Here is a 24,495-nt window from a genome sequence, read left to right on the forward strand (position 1 = left end):
ATGTAATGCTAGTATTAATGGCTAATTGGATGGATAACCTAACCTCTATTAATAACAGAGTATCTAACCATGTAAGTATACTGGTATTAGATTGTTGCTGGTGAAAGCTGTTATTGCATTTATTGATCCAAATTCTGCATGTGTATGCTAGAGTGATTGTAGCAATTTATGTCAGGAATTTACCCTAGTTATAAGTGTTTCCTTATTCATTTGTAATGCACATTTTTGAGTAAGTATTCTTTACATAAAGTGGTTGAAACTTTACTTTTTCGTTTAAGAATGTCCCAGGGCAGTGGACAAGGTGCAGGGATGACCCGTCATCCAGGAGGTGCTAAGATAAGAGGGAGGGTGGAGGGGTGTGGAGTGTATTCAGGGATGGAATGGGTGGGAATGATTTTATGCCTTTTCCTTTTTGGCTACCACCCTTGTAAGGGGGAAAAAACCTTGGTATATGTATGTATGTATGTATGGTTGAAACTAAGAATTGTTTTCAAAATTAAAGGCTGACTTTCAAAAGTCCATAGGATTAGAGTTAATGACATGCTAAGAAAAACCTTACATGGAAATGTATACATAAAAACAAAAACAAAATAAATTAATTTCTGGTGAATATAAAATTGAGAGTATATGGCAGTAAAAAGAAATACAGCAAGGTTGTTTAGGATAGAGATGACATACTTGCAAATTTAACTGAGAAAACCTTTTAGATTTTGATGCAATCCAAAGGGATTTCTCCCCATCTTCTCTATTTTCTGCATGAGGGGGACAAAGAGGGAGGGTCACTATCTAAGTGAAGCAGCCCTGCTGTGGATGTACTGTGTCTTGCTGCATTGCTTCTGACCCAGACAGTGGGCAGGAGATGAGAATGACCCTTCCTCTACGAGGAGCCAAGATGAGAGCGAAACAAGGGTGTGGATGGGAGTGGGTGCGTGCCTTGACTTGGCTACGTTCTAACTTATAAAGGGGAAGAGGACCTTGGTATACAGATAGATATTTGGGAGCAGGTGCCTTATTTTAGTGGGGAGGAAGTGAGGGGACACTTCCTCCTCATTATTTTATACAGGTGGAGTGTAGTATTTTTTGCTCTGTGCCTTCTTTTTTTTTTTTTTTATAGGAATTTGGATACAAAGGTGACTATAATTTTTTTCATTTTACAAACACATTGGAAGCTTGCTGGCTGAGCGGGTTAGGGGGTCGTTACTTGCGGTGAAGGTTGAGGTGAGGGCGGTTTGAATCCTGCCACCTAGCCTCAGGAGGTGCCAAGATAAGAGGGAGGGAGGAAGGTGGAGGGGAGTGGAATATATAGGAAATGGAATGGGTGGGAGTGGTTTCTATGCCTTTTTTTTTTTTTTTTTGGCTACCCCATGTGTAGGGGGAAAAAGCCTTTGGTATATGTATGTATGTATAATTTGCACAGTACCATGCAGCTGATACTTTAGGGACTATATGAGCTATCCCTACAGACCAGAGCCACACATTTTATCTTTGTTAGAGAATTTCTTTACTCATGTAGTAATAATGCTACTTTATTGTAATATGACTGTCCCTCTGTTATGCTGCTGCCCCCTCTTAATACTGTCCTGTACTACTTCTTTGAGTATGTATTTCCATTTTTGCCCCTGTCCCCTGTGGCTGGGGAAAGAATAATTCCACATGGTGGTGTAAATGCAGCTAAAATGAAATGGAGCAATGGGACTAGCCATCCTGCTCTCTGTAATGCTGAGGGGTACATTCCTATGTGAAGGCAAGGCAAAAGAGTCTGCAAAGAGTTTTCCAAAAAGAACCCTAAGGTTTGGGTCTTTTAATGTGTGTGGATGTGGTATAGATGAGAGTAAAAGGGAAGAGATAGGCAGTATGTTTATGAGAAGGAAGATGCATATGTTGGCATTAAGTAAAACTAAATTAAAAGGGAGGGGTGATTTTGAGTTTGGGAGTATAGTGGGGATGGTGTCAGGAGTGAGGAGAGGACAAAGGAGGGAAGGAGATAGGCAAGTGTGTGGTGGAGTGGAAGGAGGTTTCTTTAAGGTTAGCATGGAAGAAGATGAAATTTGGAAGGAAGATATAGGTCTCTGTATTTACCTAATATAGTATACAGGAAAGGAGCAATGCTTATTGGGTCCTGTCTCCTATTCTCTAATTTTCCAACATACATAGACTCAGATTCATGTACAGTTCCAACTTGATCTATATCTTTTTATCATATTTAGATTTGAACTCTTGTATTGTTTGAGCTTGGGCTATATCACCTAAGCTATTCCACATATTTATACATCTATATGGAAAACTATTTCTTCACATCCTTTCAACATGTGGTCTTTCTTAATTCATTTCCATGACCTATTAAAGCCCTCCCATCTTTGATCAGGAGTTCTTCCATCAATGCAATCTATCCCCTTTAGTGACTTGAACACTAATCATGTCACCTTTCTCTTAGATCTTTCAAAGTTGGTAGACCCCAGTACTTTTAGTCTTACCTCATATGGTTTATCTGCCAGGGTGGGGACCAGTTTGATTGCTGCCCTTTGTATTCTCTCAGTCTTGCTTATATCCTTCATTCTGTGTGGGGATCATACTATTGATGTTTATTCCGGGTAAAGGTAAAGTGATGAGATGTACAAGGAGAGAGGATGGCAGCAAGTTGGAAGTAAATCTTAAAGGAGAGAAGCAAGAGGAAGTGGACAGTTTTAAGGATGTGGGGTTGCATTTGGGAGGAAAGGGAGGAGAGGAGGTGGAGGTAGTCTATAAATTGAGAGAAGCAAATAAATGTCTTGGAGGGTTGAAAAGTGTCATGAAAAATAGGCATCTAGGAATGGATGCAAAGAGAAGATTATATGATGAGGTGATTGTGCCTACGACAATGTATGGGACTAAGACTTGGAATATAAGAGAGGCAGAAAGAAGTTTAGATTTTTTTAGATGAAGTATCTGAGAAGCATGGTTGGGGTTACAAGGTTGGATAGAGTGAGAAATGATGAGTTGAGGAGGAGAGGGGGAATGGAAAGGGAGTTGGGAGATAGATTATTGGGACAGTTTGGACACATGGAAATAATGAGTAAGAAAAGATTTGCAAAGGAGGAGTGGAAAGCAGAGATGGATGGATAGGGTGAAAGGGGTTTTGAGCAAGAGGTTCTGTTAAGAAAGGAAGGGAGAAGGCAAGGAATAAATGGGAGTGGAAAATAATTAGGTATAGATGATATTTTGACACAGCCCCAAGGAATTTGTCTCTGTCTGCTCTCTTTTCTGCATGAGAGGACAGGGATGGGGGGAGGTCACTGTATAAGTGAAGCAGCCCTGCTGTGGATGTGCTGTGTCTTGCTGCACTGCTACTGGCCTTGGTGGTGGGTAAGAAACAGGGATGACCATTCATCCATGAGGAGCTGAGATAAGAGGAAAGCAAAGTTGTTGGATTGGAGTGGGTGTGTTTCTTTGACTTGGTTACCTCCCTTATAAGAGAGAAAAAACCCTTGGTATATAGAATAGATAGATTATGGCCACCCCCCTTAAACAAGGGAAAAAACTATTTGGTTTTTGTATGTGCATATCACTGTCCTCTTAGCATCTCGGGGATGAAGAGTTGCCCTGTCCCTTGTCACATTTATGTGAATGATATAGATGAAGATGTGGAATGTTACATGAGCTTCTTTGCAGATGATGCTAAATTGCTGAGAAAAGTGAATACTGAAATGGATTGTGAATCACTACAGAGAGACCTGAAGAAGGTTTGGAAATGGAGTCAGAAGTGGGAAGTAGACTTCAACCTTAAGAAATGTAGGATAATGGAGTTTGGAAAAAGTAAAGAGAATATCAGGACAATATAAAATCGGAACAAAGGAAGTGAAGAAAGTGGGATCTGAAAAAGACCTGGGAGTAATTATCACAAATGACATGTTCCCTGATAAACAGGTAAACAAAATTGTCAGAGAATCTTACAACTTGCTAAGATAAAAAAAAAGGTGGCTTTTACCTATTTAAACAAAGAAATGGTTAAAAAAATACTAGTCATACTAATGAGGCCTAGACTAGACTATGCTGCAACTATGGTCACCCTGTACCAAAAAGAATACAAGGAAAAGTGAAAGAATCCAGAGAGCAACCATGAAAATGGCCCCAACACTTTCAAATTTGTTATATGAGAAGAGACAGTCTAAATTGAAGCTACCGACTTTGGAGCAAAGAAGAGAAAGAGGTGACCTGTTGACCATCTACAGAATCATGAAAGGCATGGAAGTCCTTGATAGAGAGGACTTACTAAATTGGGATAAGAGAAATACAAGGGGACATGAAAAGAAACTCAAAAAGGACAGTTATAGAAGAGACCTGAAAAAAAAAAAAATCCACACAGAGTGTGGAACAAACTGGACAAAACAATAGTGTATACAAAAACTAAACACAAATTTAAGAGGAAACTAGACCCTGTGAGATACAAAGACGGGACACCATGAGCATAGCTCCCCTGCCCATAAGATACTAGATAAATACAAAAAATTCATTACTTAGGCCAAATACAGTAGAGCAAGGCACAGCTCTTCCGCAGCAGGGCCCAACAGTGTGAACTGGTTTACTTCCACTGCCTTACCATGCAGTTCACCCCCCCCCCCAACTCCTCATCCTTTTATCTCCAGAGCAGATGCAGAGAACATTCCTTTGGGCCATGTCATCCATTTACCCATTTATAGTGTCCTTTCACACACAAGATATCACCAGGACTCCTTTCCTGCTCCACTAACACTGGGTACAGTACATGGAATCCTCTCACTCCATCCTTATCACTCTCTGTCTTCCCCTCTCTAGCTCACGTCACTTCATTTAAAGTTTTCACACACTCTTCACTAGTCTCCCCTAATTTATTCTTTCCATATGCCCAGACCATCTCAACAGTCTTTGATCTACCCTGTCAGCTTTCTTCCAGCATCCTTTCTCTATCTCACTCTCACCACATATCTCACTCTGTTCATTCTTGAAATACTTATCATATATCTCACTTCATTTCAAAGACAAGCTCTTCCTTTCAACTTGTCTTATATTTCAAGTCTGCTCTATACAGCACTATGAGTAATAACTCCATACAACCTTTTCTTTGTTTTTATCCCAAATACTTATTTCTCATAACTTTCCATTCCACCTAAAGATTTATTTTGTTTCCTTTACCCAGTAATTCACCATATCCAATCCTCTGTTCACCACTGTATATGACCCCTAGGTACTAAAACATTATTTCATGAATCACTTCACCCTTCACATTCACATTGGACCACCATCAACATTCCTCATACATCCCATAACTTTACTTTTACCCACACTTCCTCATAACTTTCTTCTGTCATATACTTTGAAATTACTATCATGTTCTTTCATCAATTGGAATTATCATTACTGAAGTAATAGACATTGTTGCACTATTTGTTTTTAGCCAGGTAATACATGAATATCTACTATTCAATGTGATGTGGTCACCACAAACATTTTTTGACACCAATCCAGTTGGTTATATATTGAATAGGTTTACTGTTGACATTCGTTCCCATGATGCCAACTTACCTAAATTTTTATGGATTATTTGATTTGTCTTTTTGAAGTAAGTAGGATAACTTTTTATGAAATAGAAACGAGCTTATTTTGTAGGCACTAAATAGTATCTTGGCATTGTACACAGTTTACATCAAAAGATCAGTCATTCAATATGTTGCCTTGGTTTGCTCTTATACAAGACCCATGACCCCAAGGAAACTAGCCACAGCTGCTGGTTCAGCCCTGAAATTGCTTGAGATTTAATGGAACTATCTGGAATGGGTAAGTGTAGGATGGGGCAGTATAACATAAAGTTGTATTCTGTTTTTTATGTGATGGTTGTATCTAGGGCAGTTGGTGTCTTAATTAGACAAACGAGAACACTGGCTCAGAAATAATAGAATGGAAGCCTTATCCAGAAATCACTAGTAACACTGCTCACTATAGACATTTATGAATGAAAACAACACCCAATAATGAGATTTAATGGCCAAACTCTTCTATTGGAAAAGAACCCCAAAAATTTTGGGTCTTTTATTTGGTACTCGTATGACTCTCACCCCGCATGTTAAAGATCTGTCAGTGAAAATTAATGAGAAAATAAACTTAGTAAGGAATGGACTTTGGATAATAGAAGAATGCTAATTACAATCTACAGACAGTTCGTATATATATGGTTTGGTGTGACAGACGGTTCATAAGAACAATAATTGGTACCCAACAATCAGGAAAACAAACATAATTACCTTGCAAATTATATAGAGTAAAACACAGAATAGTAACAGGATGCACCAAGACCACCCCTATAGAACACTTGCACTCAGAAACCAAACTCCTCCCCCTAGAGTACCATATGATAATAATGGAAGCACAGTTCTGTGTGAGAGCTCTCAACCCCACTCACCCATTTCATTACATCTTACAAGCATAGCCAACTGAATGGTCAAACAATCTGCCACCTGTATCCCACAGTACATCCACACAAAGACACCTTCACACTCAGGTCACAAAACAAGCTCCTCAAGATAGACCACTGAACTCTGTACTACAACCCCTCCACCACCACTACCTTATGTACGAGTGTCCCGCACTAATAATCCATAGACTTTTATAACTGCTGATAGCTTTGCATGCTGCTTTTGTTTTCTGTTGGTTGCTTGTGCAGATAGTCTTGCATATATATATATATGTGTGTGTTTGTGTTTATTTACCTAATTGTGATGTACATGAGGTCCTCTCTGCCGAACTCTGTTTATCACACTTTGCCCTAAATGCAATGTGTGTGTATTTATATATATATATATATATATATATATATATTTTTTTTTTTTTTTTTTTTGCATTGATTGTGAAATAATGGTTCATTATTGGAATAAGCCAATTCATTGCCTTTATATAAATAATTTTTCTTTTTTTTACAGGTTCTTGCAACCTTTGTTGTCATTATCTACTCTACTCCTTTATTTATAGTTGTTATGATCCCCACAATGGTCCTCTACTACATTGTCCAGGTATAATTTTGTTACTCATGTTTGATATTTTTATTGAAGCCAAGTATTCAGGAGTCTAAAATTTTTATAATGACATAAGTTTGTGCAACATTGTTCTCTGGCCTAATCTGATATGTCTGTTTATTTTTTATAGCTTCTTTACGTTTCAACATCACGACAACTAAAACGAATAGAGTCAATATCACGCTCCCCAATCTATTCCCATTTTGGAGAAAGTATACAAGGTAATTGATATATATATATATATATATATATATATATATATATATATGCATTTAATTTTTACGTACAATATTGATTTTTTATTTATTTATTTTTTGTAGGAGGGGTGGTGAATGGGGATGGAATGGGTGGTAATGGGGTTATACCTTTTGATTTTGGCTACCTCCCTGGTAATGGGGGGAAAGCCCTTGGTATATGTATGCAGAGCCCTTACATGCCTAAGTGCCGCCTTGGGACAAAGTTCTTAGTGATGACCCTCCCCATCACCACTTTCCATCTCCACCATACCTTACAGCCTGTTTTAGCTATTGGCTTGTAAAATAATTAAACGGATTTCAAAATTTGTATTTAATGTCCCTATTGCAGAAAGGATAATGGAAAATATTTCATATTCTGTTGATTCTAATGCAAAATTCGTATATTATGGTAAAAATTCAGGGCTCCTTTTACCTTCTTTTTTTATCATAATTATTTTGTCAGCCTTGTGGGCGGTGTTCAGGCTAGAATTGCTTCCCCCCTAAATGTGCCACCCCAGGGCATATAACCCCCCCCCCCCCATGTGAGGGCCCTGTATGTATGTGATAAGTATTGAACAGTGTTGTGGACCTGAGGTAGATAGTGAAGGGTGGTAAATCATCAAATTGCTGAGATGGTTTGGGCATATGGAAAGAGTGAATAATAAAAGCTTAATAAAAAAAAAGTGTAAAACAGAAATGGTGGGAGTGAAGTTGAGAGGACAGCCAAGAATAATGTGAAAGGAACAGTTTTTCTAAGTGGATGAAAGGAGGATAATCATATCATGAAATTATGGAAGTAAACCAGCTCTGATTGTCAGAGCATGCTGTGGAAGTACTGTATCTCACTGCATTGCCTTTGACTCAGTCAGTGTGGTGAGAGATAGGAATGACCCTTTATGTATGAGGTGTCAAGATGAGAAGGGCAATGAATGGATGGGTGTAGAATGGATATATGCTTTGATTTGGTCATTCCTCTGATAAGGGAGAAAGGTCTTTTGATATGTATGTATGCATGTTGTTAGTGTAGATTTAAGTACAGCATTTACTAATGCAGTATGAATATTGTTTTATCAGGAGCATCAACCATCAGGGCTTACAAAAAGATGACTGATTTTATCCATGAATCACAAAGAAAGGTAGACTTCAATCAAATCAGTTACTACCCAAGTACAGTTGCCAACAGGTAAGCATCTTCATATTTACAAATTAATAATTTTTTAATATAGATAATGGACTGTTGTCTGTGTTGTATTAGGGTATGTACCTAATTGTAATATACAGGAAAGAAGTGATGTTTGTAGAGGCCATTTCTCTTATTCTCCAGGTATACATACATACATATACCAAGGCGTTTTCCCCCTTACTAGGGAGGTAGCCAAAAAGGAAAAGGCATAAAAACATTCCCACCCATTCCATCCCTGAAAACACTCCACACCCCTCCACCCTCCCTCCCATCTTAGCACCTCCTAGATGACGGGTCATCCCTGCACCTTGTCCACTGCCCTGGGTCAGAAGCAGTGTCGCAAGACACAGCACATCCACAGCAAGGCCGCTTCATTAAATCGGCGACCCCCCCCTCTCCGTCCCCCCATATAAAGGAGAGGACGGGAAGAAATCCCTTCGGGCTGCGTCAAAATTTTGCTCACACACACTACCTCACCCCCCATCCCCCTGTCCATTCCACCTCATGCATCACAACATCTTCCATATACAACCATTCTCCATTCACCCCTGTCTTCTGTCCTCTCCCATCCTTCCTCAACAGACATTCCCCAAAGCCCCCTTCACCCCATCCATCCATCTCATCCTAGGACGTCCCCTCATGTTCACTCCCTCCACATCTACCTTCCATACCTCCTTTACTAGTCTTTCTTCACTCATTCTTTCCATGTGTCCAAACCATCCTAATACTCTTTCATCAACCCTATCTCCCAACTCCCTTTCCATCCCTGTTCTCCTCACCTCCTCATTTCTCACTCTATCTAGCCTAGTATCCCCCATCATATTTCTCAGACACTTCATCTCAAACACATTCAAGCTCCTTCTCTCTTCCTCTCTTATGTTCCATGTTTCTGCTCCATACAGTGCTGTTGGCACAATCACTCCTTCATACAGTCTCCTCTTAGCATCCATTCCTAAATTTCTATTCCTCATTACACTTTTTAATCCACCAGGGCATTTACTCGCTTCTCTCAATCTACATTCAACCTCCACCTTTACTCCACCTTTTCCTGTCACATTTGCACCCAAGTATCTAAAACTATCCACTTCCTCCAGTTGCTCTCCCTTAATGCTCACTTCCAGATTACTGCCACTCACCCACATTTATCTTCAGCTTTCTTCTATCACACACTCTCCCAAACTCTGTCACCAACTTCCTCAATCCCTCCTCCGATCCTGCCACAAACAACAGCTGGCTCACCTCCCACTTTTCTCCATTTTCTTTAACCATCTCCAATCCCTGACCCACTACCCTTGCATTTACCTCTCGCACTACCCCATCCATGTATAAGTTGAACAGCCAGGGTGACATGACGCATCCTTGACGAAGTCCCACCTTTACCTCGAACCACTCACTCTCTCCATTTCTAATCCTGACACAAGCTCTACTACTCTCATAAAAACTCTTGACAGCTCCGAGAAGCTTTCCTCCTATCCCGTATATCTGCATAACCTCCCACAGTGCCTTTCTGTCTACCCTGTCGCAAGCCTTTTCTAGATCCATAAAGGCCCAAAAAACATCCTTCCCCTTTCCTATAGCTTTCTCACATATCTGTCTTACCACAAAAATCTGATCTACACAACCTCTACCCATCCTAAATCCACACTGTTCCTCACCAATCACTCCCTCTGTTCCTCTCCTAATCCTCTCAATCAAGATCCTCCCATAAGCCTTCCCAACTACACTTAACAGGCTAATCCCTCTGAAACTACTACATTCACACTTGTCCCCTTTTCCCTTGTAAAGTGGAACTATACAGGCACTCCTCCAGTCCTCCGGCACTCTACCTTCTCTCCAGCAAACATTAAATAACCTCACCAACCAGTCCACCATCACTGTACCTCCTTTTTTAAGACATTCTGCATGGCATCCATCCAGACCAGGTGCCTTACCTGCTTTCATCATCTTAACAACTGCCTTCACTTCATCCTTCCTTATTTCTCCTCCATTTTCCTCACTCATCACTCTCATTTTCTTAGCATTTCCCACTGCAACTATCTTTCCCTCCCTATCCTCCTTCACATTTAGCAACTCCCTAAAATACTCTGCCCATCTTCCCCTTACTGCCTTCTCCTCCATTATCATCTCTCCATCTGCACCTTTTACCTTTTCTTCTCTACTTGATTCGCCTCCTCTTCCTCTCTTAATTTCTTTCCAAAACATCTTTTTATTACTTTCAAAATTTTCTGTCATACTCTTACCCCATTTTACATCTGCTCTCCTCTTTGCCTCCTTTACCTTTTTATTTACTTCTCTTTTCTTTTCTTTGTACGTCTCATATGACTCCCTCGTCCTATTTTGTAACCAATCTGTATAAGCTCGCTTCTTCTCTTCTACAACCTTCTTCATTTCCTCATCCCACCATTCACTACCCTTCCTTCTATTTCCTCCTGTCCTTGTTCCACACACCATCTTTGCACACTTTGTGACTCCCTCCTTGAACCATCCCCATTCCTCCTCCACATCTACCTCTACTCTATCCTTCACTCCCTCCCACTCCTCCTTCAGCTTCTTCTATAAGGAAGATAGCCAAGTCAGAAGCATGTACCCATTTCCACCCATTCCACTCCCTCTCATCATAGCTTTTCATGTATAAAGGGTCATCCCTGCCTCCTGCCCACTGCCCGGGTCGAAAGAAATGCAGCAAGACATGGCACGTCCACAGCAGGGCCCTTCACTTTCACAGCAACCCCTCTCTCCCCATCCCCTCATGCGGAAAATAAAGAATGGAAGAAACCTCTTCAGGCTGTGCCAGAATATCATCCATACACAACCATTCTCCACTCCTCTGCTTTCTCCCTTCCCTGCTCAACAGTCATTCCCCATTTGCTCATAACCCCTTTCACCCCACCCATCCTTCTCATCCTCGATTATCCCCTCAAGTTCACTCTATTCACCTCTACATTCCACACCTCTTTTGCTAATTTTTCTTCACTCATTCTTTCCTAGTGTCCAAACCATCCCAGTAATCTTTCATCACCCCCATCTATCAGCTAAAACTGTTAAATCTAAAAGGCTGTTCAAGTTGTATATGGATGGGGTGGTGCAAGAGGTAAACACAAGGGGGGTTGGGAATTGGAGATGGTCAGAGAAAATGGAGGAAAATGGAAGATAAACCAGTTGTTGTTTGCTGATGACACTGCACTTGTGGCAGGATCAGAGGAGGGATTAAGGAAATTATTGACAGGGTTTGGGAAAGTGTGCAAAAGAAGGAAGTTGAAGGTAAATGTGGGTAAAAGTAAGGTGATTAGATATACAAAGGGAGAATGTGGCAGCAAATTGGAAGTGAGTATTAAGGGAAAGAGACTGGAGGAAGTGGATGGTTTTAGATACTTGGGTGTGAATGTGGTGGGAAAAGAAGTGGAAGTGAGAGAAGGAAGTAAATTCCTTGGGGGATTAAAAAGTGTAATGAGAAATAGACATTTGGGAATGGATGCTAAGAAGAGATTGTATGAAGGAGTGATTGTGCCAACAGCATTATATGGGGCAGAAACATGGAACATAAGAGAGGAAGAGAGGAGGAGTTTGAATGTATTTACCTAGTTGTATCTTACAGGAAGGGGAGCTACGCTCATGGTGTCCCGTCTCTGTATCTTGCCATATCTAATTTGCTCTTAAATTCTTGTATTGTTTTTGCACACACTATTGGTTAATCTAGTATGTTCCATACATCCAGCACTCTGTGGGAAAAACTTTTTTTGTCTCTTCTATAACTGTCCTTTTGGAGTTTCTTTTCATGTCCTCTTGTCCCAATTTAGTAAGTTGTCTCTATCAAGGACTTCTGCACTTTTCATAATTCTGTAGGTGGTCAACAAGTCACCTCTTTATATTCTTTTTAGTACTGGGTGACTAGAGTGTCGCTGCATACTCCAATTTAGGCCTTATCAGTGTGACTAATACTTTCTTTATCATTTCTTCATCCAAGTAAGTAAAGGTCACTTTTATTGATCTTGGCAAGTTATAGGTTGTGCGGACAATTTTGTTTATATGTTTGTCTGGGGACATATCTTTTGTGATGATCACTCCCAGGTATTTTTCAGATCCCACTTTCATTTCTTCTTGTTCACCAATTTTATGTGGTTTATTTATTTATTTATTTATTTATTTTTGTTTTTTTTTTTCTCCTCCAAATTCCATTATGCTACATTTCAAAATCTGTTTTGTTGTACATTAGTCTTCCCTTTCTATGTCTCTTATTTCTTCCCAAATCAATTTACTCTTTTAGTTCAAACTCAGTTAGTATGTGGTCACTTCCTAATTGGTGTCCTGTATTCCACTTTATCCACAATTTCATGCTCTGACATAAATATAAGTCTAGTCTCGATGGTTCTTCATTATATCTATATCTAGTATTTTCTTTTACCCATTGAGTCATTGTGTATTTAATGGTCATATGCAGTAGTATATTTCACCCAAGGTCGTCTCCACCTTTCACTGTCATCTCTTCCCAACATATTTCTTTCGAGTTAAAGTCACCTATAATTACTAAGTCTCATCCTTCTTTCAGTATTTCATTTAATGCATGCTTTGTGTCTTCCAACATTTTGGAATGGTCACTCTCTGTCCAAGAATATGTTTTTGGGGGCACATATATCACTACAAATTTTCTACTTTTCATGTCACTGTTTTCAACTTTTATCATAATCAATTCCACATTAGTTTTCCTTCTGTTGTCTTTGCCTTGGTCAAAAGCATGACTCCACCCTGTTTCTCCTCTTATTTTTATCCAATGCTTATATAAACCTTCTCCCACAGTATTTGGTGGCCGTGGACCTTTAGATTTTGTCTCTACAATTCCCATTATATCCAGATAGTTGTGTAATTCATTTAGTCCTCAAATCATGCCATCTGTGTTGGTATATGTTATTTTTAATTTGTTCCTTTTTCCTCCTTTTTTGTTTTGTGCATTTCCTTTATTTTTTTTATTTTTTTTTATACCATTTTCTCAGCCTGAAGTCCAGTACTCAAAAAAAAAAAAATCATTCTTTTCAGTCTGTTCTTCTCTCTTTTTTTCATTTGCTTCATTTCTTAATGTCTTTTCCCTCTTTCCTCATCACTCATTTCTTTTTTATCCATATATTTATGTACTTTTTGTTTTTTCCCAACTTTGCTGTTTTTGTTAATACTTCTGCGATCATTTGAGGCCTTAGTTTTATTTTTAGTGGTCTATTTGTTCTTTAGAGTCCCATTCTACGCACTTCTATTTCCTTTTCCATTTCTTGCCCATCCTCTTGTATCTCTTTCAGAATTTCTTTTGCTATTTCTTTCTCCTCTTTTTCTCTTAAGTATCTAGCTACATTGTGTTTTTCTTTAATACCATAAACTACTATACATTTTTTTATCAACTATGTCTCTGACCCAATTTTCTTTCTCTTTAATTACTTTAATGACTGTTTCTTTTGCATTTTCTTCCACTTGTTGTTGTATGATTTCTTTAAAAGTTATTTTTTGGTTTTCTTGTTCCACTTTCCATTGATTTTTAATTTCTTGCAGATCTGTCTCTCATGGTTTCTCCAGCTTTCTCAGTCAGTACCGTATTTTCTGGCTTAAAATGCGCATCGGGTTATAATGCGCACCCATGCACTTCGTTATCTCAGTACACAGATAGCGCGCACCGACGTATAACGCGCATGCCCGATCGCATTTGTCTATAACGCAGTTTTACCTCGGTATTTATATCATGTGAACATGGAGCCACCGCTGGGAAATCTGTTGATTTGTCACTAAATTAAGTGTCAGTTTAGGCATCAATCAGGACATAACTAAGAAAAAGTCGGAACTACATGTACCAGTATATGACTCATGTTGTGCGTTGGTCCCTTATTACTTTGTAGCTTAAATAGTTTGTTGGAAATATGATCTAAAAAAGTTTATTGAAAGTAAAATATACAGAAAAATTTCGGGATTTTTAGAGAAAATTTTCATTTTATATCTTGAGGAAATAATTCGTCTTTACCATTTTATTTTATTTAATACTGAAACAAACTCCAGACTGCTCCGTTTTAGCTTTGAACCTGCAATGACAGTGGTGAAATAGGACAGTCTCTCATCGAGGTGACGTTTAGTTAATATAACTCCCGAAAGAGGGTGTTGTAGTCAGGTGTTTGACACGAGTTTATGAACGGCCACAACGGAATTTGTACCATACCTAAAGTGAAGCAACAAAGCCAACATAAAACTTCAAACTAAGATGTTGTGAACATGGGCAAATATCATGAATATTGATCATGTTTCATGGTGTTTAGGCCTATTTAAACATGAAAAATAAGATTCGATAGATACCTACCTATACCAAATATTTATATACGGTAGCCCATACTGGCGTATTCTTTCATGTCACCATGGCTGTTCTTCTTGTTCTCATGGAACGTCACGGAGAAATGTGCCTCCCGACTTTGTGACGGCCAACGTCGTCACGTTGTTGTGAAAAAAATTACACAGCCGCAGAATTTTTATCGTAGGCCGTAGATAATGCGCACCACCGAATAACGCGCACCCCCCATTTTTAGGCCCTTCCAACGGAAAAAAGTCGCGCACTATACGCCAGAAAATACGGTACATATATTTTGTTCTTTTACTTCTTTTTTCAAAGCCACATTTTTGTTTATATCTTCATTTTTCATTCTTTCATTTTCACTTTTGACTGTTTAATTCCTTTTTTAGATCATTAAACTCCCTGTTTATTTCAACAATTTTACTTTTCAGGTTAATCACTTCTTTATACATTGCCCAGTATTCAGCTTTCAGATCTATAATATCATTTATTAGTTCTGTAATCTCCTGATTTCTTAGAATATTTTTATACCTTGTTTCTCTTTCCAAATTTATACCTTTACCTAGTACAGTAAAAGCCCTGGTATCCGGCCTTCTTGTATCCGGCACTTCAAATAACCGGCATATTTTTCACGAAAATCGAAAAATTGTGATAAAGATAGACGTATACAAAAAAAAAAAAATCCCGCGTGTGTTTAAAATCCCTGCGCGTGGTTGTAGTTGCTTTCGCCGCCACCAGGGTTTCTCAGTGGTACTTTCACTTAAGCAGAAGGAGGTAGATATATGTAGAAGATTGAAGAAAGGCGAAAATAGAAAAATACTAAAGGAAGAATACGGCATTGGGTCGTCCACAAAATAACCCATGGATGGACTCAGAAACATTCATGAACTGGCTCAAGCATGTGTTTGTCCCATCAGTGAAAGAAAATGAAAAAACAAAAAGACTTCTACAGGACAGCAAATTTATTCTCCTACTCGACAATAGTAAAGCTGAGGAACTGAGCAATGGAAACATTTCTATTGTGTATTTACCGCCGAATGTAACAAGTGTGATCCAGCCCACGGATCAAGGAGTGATTCAAAACTTTAAAAAGAATTATCGGAAAAGTTCTATGCGCAAACTAGTTTATTTTGAGGGTGGTAGCATTTCCGAATTCCAACGTAGGCTTAATGTTAAAGATGCTATTTTTATAGAATTGCTAGCTTGGGAGGATGAAAATCAACAAACTCTAATGCGATGTTAGAGAAAATCATATTCGCAAATAATGTTTGAAAATCAGGAAGGGAATAAGAAATTTGAGGGTTTTCCATCGGCAAGAAAGAATCGGTGGTGAAAGAATTGAAAGATGGGTTGTCGCGCTAAACTTTGCATTAGTGACGAAGCGATACAAGTTTGTGTAGATATGGACAGTGACCGAGCAGCAACATTCTCACTTAGTGATGATGAAATTTTACAATCGCTTCCCGATGAACACGCGAAAATGACAGAGGCAGATAGTGAAGAAGACGACCCTGAGATGAAAGTGTCGTGGAAGGATGCAGCGAAGGGTCTAGCAGTGTTTGTGAAATTTGCAGAACAGTGCACAAACAAAGAGGAAAAAATTCTAAGCAGAGACATCATATATTTTATGAAAGTTGGTACAAAATTTAGTGAAAGAAAACTCGAGTGTAGAGGTGAATGCACCCTCTCAGCCACCAACACTGAACGCGGCCATTCACAACTCCATCGTAAAATTATCAGATGATGAATTAGATAACTGGTAATGCTGTGATGATTATAACTGATGTATATTGATTGGATTTACTCTATACTGATAGAATTTACAATATATAGATATGTGGATGTGTTTATTATTAAAGCGAATTAATATCTATTAATAAGTAAAAGAACAATGTAAATAAATGTATTTTTTTTAATATCCCTTCCCGTATCTGGCATTTTCTCGTATCCGGTACGTCTTCGGCCCCATTGGTGCCGGATACAAGGGCTTTGACTGTATTCCACTTTCTTTAGCAAATCCTGAAAAAGCACTTTCATGCCTTCGATTCATCTTTGGTGCTTCCATGTTGCAACTCTTTTTAGGGATCACACCTAATGGTGATTCAACCCTGCTTACATCCAGTCTTCTCTTCATTGGTTCACTACATTTTTGTCTATCTTCTTCATCATCCTCCATTTTAAATTTAAACCAGTAAGTGAAATTACTCTATATCATATTGGTCACTCGATAAACAAATCTCCCTTTTCATACAATACCAGCTAGGCATTTCCTCCAACTTAGTGAAAAAATGCTGTACTCCAAAGCTCCTTCTAGACACATGTTCCAGACAGTGGTTTGTCAGTGTGTATGTGTGTGTGCTGATGTATGATGGCTGGAAAGGTTTGTGTTGGTGATTGTAATGCATGTAAAGAGGACCCATGTGTAGCATGGGTTGCTTGATGAATATGTACGAGACATAGTTTTTGTGCATGTAGGGCGTGTGTTTGGGCTTGGAATGGTTTCTCTTTCTCCAGCAAGAAGTAGAAAATATGGGAGGGTAGGTACTGGAGTACTAACCTCCCTATGTAAAAAGATAGAAATAGAAGAAGGGGAGATATGTTTTGAGAACATAGATTGAATGAGGAAAGACTAGCAAAAAAGAGTGGAAGGCAGAGATGGATAATCACTGAACTTGAGGAGAAGACCAAGAATGAAGTGGATGGGGATGGATGGGATGAAGGGGGCTTTGAGTAAAAGGGGAATGTCTCTTTAGCAAGGAAGGGAGAAAGTAGAGATAGGTGTGAGTGGAAAATGGTTGCAAATGGAATAGGAATTTACAAGGCCTGAAGGGATTTTTCTCACCTCTATTTTTGTGTAAACGAAGTGGCTGGCCCTGCTGTGGATGTGCTGTGTGTTGCTGCATTGCATCTGACCTGAGCAATGGGCATGGGACAGGGATGCTTCTTCATCCACAAGGAGCCAAGATGAAAGGGAAATGGGTGATGGATGGGAGTGGTTTGAGTCAGAGGTGGGTACATGCTTTGTATGGGTACTTCCCTTACAAGAGGGAAGAAGTCTATTGGTATATAGGGAGATAAATAGAGATACATTGGTGGAAAGTGTTATAGTTGATAGGATGAATTTCTGAGCCCAATTCAAAAACCAGGTACTGACCTGTAAGGGTAATACCTTCTTGCAGAGGTGGGTATAGGTTGACACCTTTGTGACCATGAGATGTCAGGATGTCTTCTCCATCAGTTTCCTGTTCTCTCTTGGTCAACAATCCTGTCACATAGCATCAGTTACTGTCAATAGTGTAGTACTTTGTAATTTCTATTTCAGGAATTTAGTAAATTAATGATTAGTCAAGCTTTATCTCCTGTTTTCTTTACTTCTAATGCATATAAATACATAAGGACAAGTATTCAAACTCTATACTGATTCAATATATATATATTAGTTTACTCAGAATTATATTCAACATACTTAGATAAGGTTTTTCCATGAATTTGGTTGCAGTACTAACTGTAATGTCTTGTATATATTCCTGTAGGTGGCTGGCAATTCGTCTTGAAACCATTGGCAATGTCTTAACATTCTTTGCTGCCCTGTTTGCTGTTATTGGTCGAGGAGAGCTCAGTCCTGGCATTGTTGGCCTGTCTGTCAGCTATGCCTTATCAGTAAGTTATAGTTTACTTCAGATGAAATGTGTCATTTGCATAACACAGGTAGAGTCTCCACTTAAAAATATGCTATTTGCCATGATGATAATTTGTTTTCTTCCTTTTTGTTAATGTCAACACTGTTGAGCTTTTGTGGTTTAATTGTCAAGTGTAAAGCCATAAGAAGGAAAATCACTGACTTTGAAATAGAAAGTGAAGTGGGAAGGGTCTTGTGCCTGCATCACTGTGTTGCCATGCACTTTTTTTTTTTTTTTTTTTTTTTTTTAAATCAAAAGTGAGTTTTCCTCGGCATGAAATTCAAGTTGCTCCATTGCCAACTTGAGCTAGAAATATAATGTATTTATTTATATAGCAATAAATATAGAGCATCAACAAAGTTGTGTACAATATTGAATTTGTTCAGATTAAAGACAATTTTTTATATAGTATGTACTTATGAGAGTATTGACCACTTTTATTTGACTAAGTTTTCAGAGTATTGATTTCATACTTACATTTTGAATTATAATATTCTATTTTGCCTTTTTTATTTTTTCAAGGTAACACAAACATTGAACTGGTTAGTGCGTATGACATCAGATGTAGAGACTAATGTTGTGGCAGTAGAAAGAGTTAAAGAATACACTGAAACACCTCAAGAAGCCACATGGGTGGTGCCTAACAACAGACCACCAACAGTAAGTTGTTGTTTTTTTATGCATTTGTAAACTTGTGAATGGGTGAAGGGATGGCACAGCCTGGAGGAATGTTTTCTTCATCTACTCGATAGATTTGTGGATAAAGAAGGGGTCACTCTGTCTGGGGTATTGGCTGCATGTTATTGTATTTACCTAGTTGTATTATATGGGAAGGGAACTATGTTTGTAGTGACCTGTCTTTGTAATTTCAGCATCAAGTTTTTCTTAAAATCTTGAATAGTGTTTGCACACACTGTTTCTTTATCTGAATTATTCCAGGTATGTACTCTTATGTGGGAAGCTTTTTTTTCAGATCTCTTCTATAGTTATCCTTTTTGAGTTCCTTTTTGTGTCCTCTTGTTTTTCCATTGTCTCATTTTAATAAATAATTTTCTATCTAGGATTTCCATTCCTTTCATGATTCTATAAATGGTCAGCAGATCTCCTCTTTCTCTTCTTTGTTCTAGAGTTAGTAATTCCAATTTGGAAAATCTTTGTTCATGTGTTAATTTGGAGAGAGTTGGTGCCAACTTTGTCGTTGCTCTTCGTATTCTTTCTAATTTCTTTATATTCTTTTTAGTACTGGGTGTCCATAGTGTTGCAGCATACTCCAGTTTTGGTCTTATTAGTGTAACTAATATTTTTTTAATCATTTCCTCATCCAAGTAGTCAAATGCCACTTTCATTTACCTTAATAGGTTGAAGGTTTCTCCAACTATTTTATTGATATGTTTGACTGGTGTCATGTCTTTGCTGATTATTACTCCAAGTTCACTTTTTTGACTTTTTCTTCTCCAATTTTATAATTTCTTGATATTCTATTTTTACTTTTTTTCCAAACTCAATTATACTACACTTCTTGATATTGAAGTTCACTTCCCACTTTTGAGTCCATTTCTAGATTTTGTCCAAGTCTAACTGCAATAATCCTCTGTTCTTACTTTCTTTAGTATTTTTGCGTCATCTGCGAAGAAATTCATATAACACTCTACTCCTTCATCCATGTCATTTTTCTATATGGCAAACATGATTGGACCCAGTACTAAACCTTACAGGACACCACTTATCATTTCCAAATTCGAGTATTTGTCTCTAATTAATACCCTCATTTTTCTCCGAGTCAGGAAGTCTTCCATCCATTCCAATAATTTTCCTCTGATGCCACATACTGATTCTATTTTTCTTATTAGTTTCTTGTGTGGTACCATATCAAATGCTTTTTGTAGGTCAAGAAAGGCACAGTCTGCCCATCCATCCCTTTCTTGTATTCTATTAGTCTTGAACAGAAGCAGATCAGGTTTGTTGTACTTGATTTTCCTTGTCTAAATCCAAATTTATTTAGATTCAGTATAGTTTTTTCTTTCAGATATTTAACCCATCTACTTTTGAAAACTTTTTTCACATATTTTTGCTACTGTGCTTGTTAGGGAGACCGGTCTGTAGTAGGTTGAATCTTCCATGTTTCCTCCTTTATATATTGGTACAATATTTGCATTTTTCCAGTCCTGTGGTACCTTTCCTTGTTTGAGTGAGTATTAAATTACATTGTTTATTTTGTTTGTCAACTCCTCTATGCATTCTTTCAATATCCAATTTGCAATTCCATCTGGACCATGTGATTTTCTGACATCAAGGTTTTTATTTGTTCTCTGATTTCCTTCTGTGTTACAGTTATTCCTTCATCGGGGATTTCTCTCTCTTTATTCCCTCACAGTTAGGTGAATTTTCAGTTGTGAATACCGATTTGAAATGGTTGCTCATAATTTCAGCCATTTTTAGTTCTGTATATTCATAATTTCCTTGGCGCAGCTTTTCTATTTTTTGTTTATTTTTTAGTTTACCATTTACATACCTGTACAATAGTTTAGATTGTTCCTTGCATTTTTCTATTATTCTCTTTCATATTTTCTTTTTTCATCTCTGCATATCTTTACATAATCATTTCTAAGTTTGATGTATGTTTGCCATTTACTCTTTGTCTTTTTTCCATCTTTTCCAAGCTTTGTCTCTTCCATCCTTAGCCTCACTACATTTTTTGTTGTACCAGCTTTTTATGTATACTCCGTCTTGCTTTTGTTGTGGTACATATTTGTTCACTCCCTCATTATAAATTTCTTTTAGTATATTCCATTTCTCTTCCATCTTTGTTTCTTCATTTAGGGATTTATCCCAGTTTGCCTTATGAAAGAATTTTTGGAGTTTCTCAAATTTTTGTTGTTGTACATTAGTCTTCCTTTTCTATGTTTCTCATTTCTTCTTAAGTCCATTTGCTCATTTAGTTTGAATTCTATTTTTAGTACATGGTCACTCTTTCCTATTGGAGTTTTGTAATAAATTCTGTCCACAATTTCAGGTTCTGACATAAGTATTAAATCCAGTCTTGATGGTTCCACATTGTTTCTGTATCTGATATTTTCTTTTATCCACTGAGTCATTGTGTATTCAATGGTCATATTGAGTAGTACAGGTAAACGTCGACTTACGATGGCCGCGACTTACGATTGTTCGACTTTACGACGACGACGACGATATGATAATTTAACCCCTTCCATACGGTGCCGCACACGTAGGCGTCATGAGGAGCAAGTGGATTCGCGACGCTGCCATATCGGCGTCTTGATTATATTTATTGTAGTCGCCCCTGTGTTTTTACATTCTCTCAAATGTGCCCTGAATCCCATTCTCTGTGGTTTTCAAAATTCGCGGGTGAAAGAGAGAACGATCGATATAAGCGGTGACTATATTTTATGATGCGAGTATTATTACGTCACGTCGTACGGCTGGCATTGGCTGCTGCCCGCGAGATTTAAGTTCCGTACTGAAAATACATATTATAGTGTTTGAATATGGTAAAAAGGATAAAAATAATTAAATAAACTACTGTACATGTTTAATAGGCTATATTCAGTATCTCTGGTGGTTAATATACAGGTAAGCTAGGTACAGTGACCACGGAACAGAGTGATACACAAATTGGGGATCGACTTACGATGAAATCGTCTTACGATGGCTCTATCGAAACCTAATGCCATCGTAAGTCGACGTTTACCTGTATGTTTCCCCAGAGGTCTTCTCCACCCTTCACTGTCATTTTTTCCCAACATATTTCTTTTGAATTAAAATCACCCATAATTATTATATTTCCTCTTTCTTTCAGTATGTTAGTTCATATTTCGTTATTTTGTATCTTCCAACAGTTTGGAATGATTGCTTTCTGTCCAGGACTGTGTTTTGGGGGGCACATACACTACAAATTTTCTACTTTTCATGTAATTGCTTTCAACTTTTATCATAATTGATTCTACATTGCTTTTTACTTCTGTAATCTTTGTCACATTTAAATCTTTCCTAGTCAAAATGATACTCCCCCACCCTGTTTTTCCTTTCTATTCTTCATCCAACAGTTGTATAGACTTTGTCCCACAGTATTTGGTGGTAGAGTACTTTTTAATTTGGTTTCTACTATTCCCATTAAGTCTGATTTTTTCTAATGCCAGATAGTCATTTAATTCATTTGATCCTGAAATCATTCCATCTATGTTGGTATAGGCTAACTTTTATATTTCCCTTTCTCGTCTTTTTCTGTCTATTTTGTTTCCTTTTTCTTGATATACCATTTTCTCAGCCTCAGGTCCACCACTCTCCAAAAAAAATAATTCTTTTCAGTCTCGGTTCTCTTTTCATTTTTTCATTTGCTTCATTTCTAAGTTCCTTTTCTTTCTCTTTTTCTTCATCACTTGTTTCTTTTTTTTTTATCCATACATTTTTGTAATGTTCATTATTTGCTAATTTTGTCGTTTTAGATATTACTTCCTCTGCAATCATTTGTGACCTAAGTTTTACTTTTAGTGGCCTATATTGTTTTTCTTTTGATCATCTTCCTATTCTATATGTCTCCTCAATTTCTTTATATTTTGGCCTTCTTGAATCTCTTTCAGAATATCTTTAGCGATCTCTTTCTCCTCTTTTTCTCTCTGATATCTAGGAGCATCATGTTACTCTTTAATACCATAGATTACAATGTATCTTTTTTTATCCACAGTGTCCCTGACCAAATTACCTTTCTCTTTAATTACTTAAATTATCATTTCCTTTGCATTTTCCTTGATCTGTTGCTCCACTATTACTTTAAAAGATAATTCTTGACTTTCCTGTTCTACTTTCCACTGTTTCTTTATTTCTTGGGAGTCATTTTCTTTGATCTCTTCTACTTTCTCAGTCACTGCCTGCATTTGATCCTTCATCTCTTCCTTTAATGCCTGGTTTCTATTCATATCTTCATTTTTCAATCTTTCATTCTCTCCCTTTATCCTATTTAGTTCCTTTTTTAACTCATCTATTTCCCTGTTATTTTCTTCATTGGCCCTCCTTAATAGGGCTACCTCTTTGTACATAATTTTATATTCACTTTTACATACATACATACATATACCAAGGCTTTTTCCCCCTTCCAAGGGAGGTAGCCAAAAAGGGAAAGGCATAAAAACACTCCCACCCATTTCATCCCTAAATACACTCCACACCCCTCCCACCCTTCCTCTCATCTGAGCACCTCCTGGATGACGGGTCATCCCTGCACCCTGCCCACCGCCCTGGGTCAGAAGCAGTGTCGCAAGACACAGTACATCCACAGCGAGGCCGCTTCATTTAATCGGCGACCCCCCCCCTCTCCGTCCCCCTTTGCATATAAAGCGAGGACGGGGAGAAATCCCTTCGGGCTGCGTCAAAATTTACTCACACATACTACCCCACCCCCCACTTCCCCGCCCATTTCTCCTCATGCAGTCACAACATCATCCATATACAACCATTCTCCACTCACCTCTGTCTTCCGTCCTCTCCCTTCCTTCCTCAACAGACATTCCCCTCTTCCCCAAAGCCCCCTTCACCCCATCCATCCACCTCATCCTAGGACGTCCCCTCATGTTCGCTCCCTCCACATCTGCCTTCCATACCTCTTTTACTAGTCTTTCTTCACTCATTCTTTCCATGTGTCCAAACCATCCTAATATTCTTTCATCAACCCTATCTCCCAAATCCTTTTTCACCCCTGTTCTCCTCCTCACCTCCTCATTTCTCACTCTATCTAGCCTAGTAACCCCCACCATACTTCTCAGACACCTCATCTCAAACACATTCAAACTCCTTCTCTCTTCTTCTCTTATGTTCCACGTTTCTGCCCCATACAGTGCTGTTGGCACAATCACTCCTTCATACAGTCTCCTCTTCGCATCCATTCCCAAATGTCTATTCCTCATTACACTCTTTAAACCACCAAGGCATTTACTCGCTTCTCTCAATCTACATTCTACCTCCACCTTCACTCCACCTTTTCCTGCTGCACTTGCACCCAAGTATCTAAAACTATCCACTTCCTCCAGTCGCTCTCCCTTAATGTTCA

General features: G+C 38.3%; 1 protein-coding gene across 5 annotated transcripts in view; it reads left to right on the plus strand.

Moving 5' to 3' along the window:
- MRP (Multidrug-Resistance like Protein 1) overlaps positions 1 to 24,495 on the plus strand; it is a 160,893-nt gene that overhangs the window by 114,056 nt on the left and 22,342 nt on the right. For all 5 annotated transcript variants that reach the window (XM_076208602.1, XM_076208600.1, XM_076208599.1 and 2 more), the window contains 5 exons: positions 6,930 to 7,019; positions 7,153 to 7,243; positions 8,333 to 8,441; positions 18,288 to 18,414; positions 18,957 to 19,094. In XM_076208602.1, the coding sequence (XP_076064717.1) occupies positions 6,930 to 7,019; positions 7,153 to 7,243; positions 8,333 to 8,441; positions 18,288 to 18,414; positions 18,957 to 19,094 (555 nt within the window). The remainder of the gene's footprint in view (positions 1 to 6,929; positions 7,020 to 7,152; positions 7,244 to 8,332; positions 8,442 to 18,287; positions 18,415 to 18,956; positions 19,095 to 24,495) is intronic.

This window comes from Oratosquilla oratoria, chromosome 25, assembly GCF_046742065.1.
Source record: "Oratosquilla oratoria isolate Oo_2021 chromosome 25, ASM4674206v1, whole genome shotgun sequence".
Taxonomy (NCBI): domain Eukaryota; kingdom Metazoa; phylum Arthropoda; class Malacostraca; order Stomatopoda; family Squillidae; genus Oratosquilla; species Oratosquilla oratoria.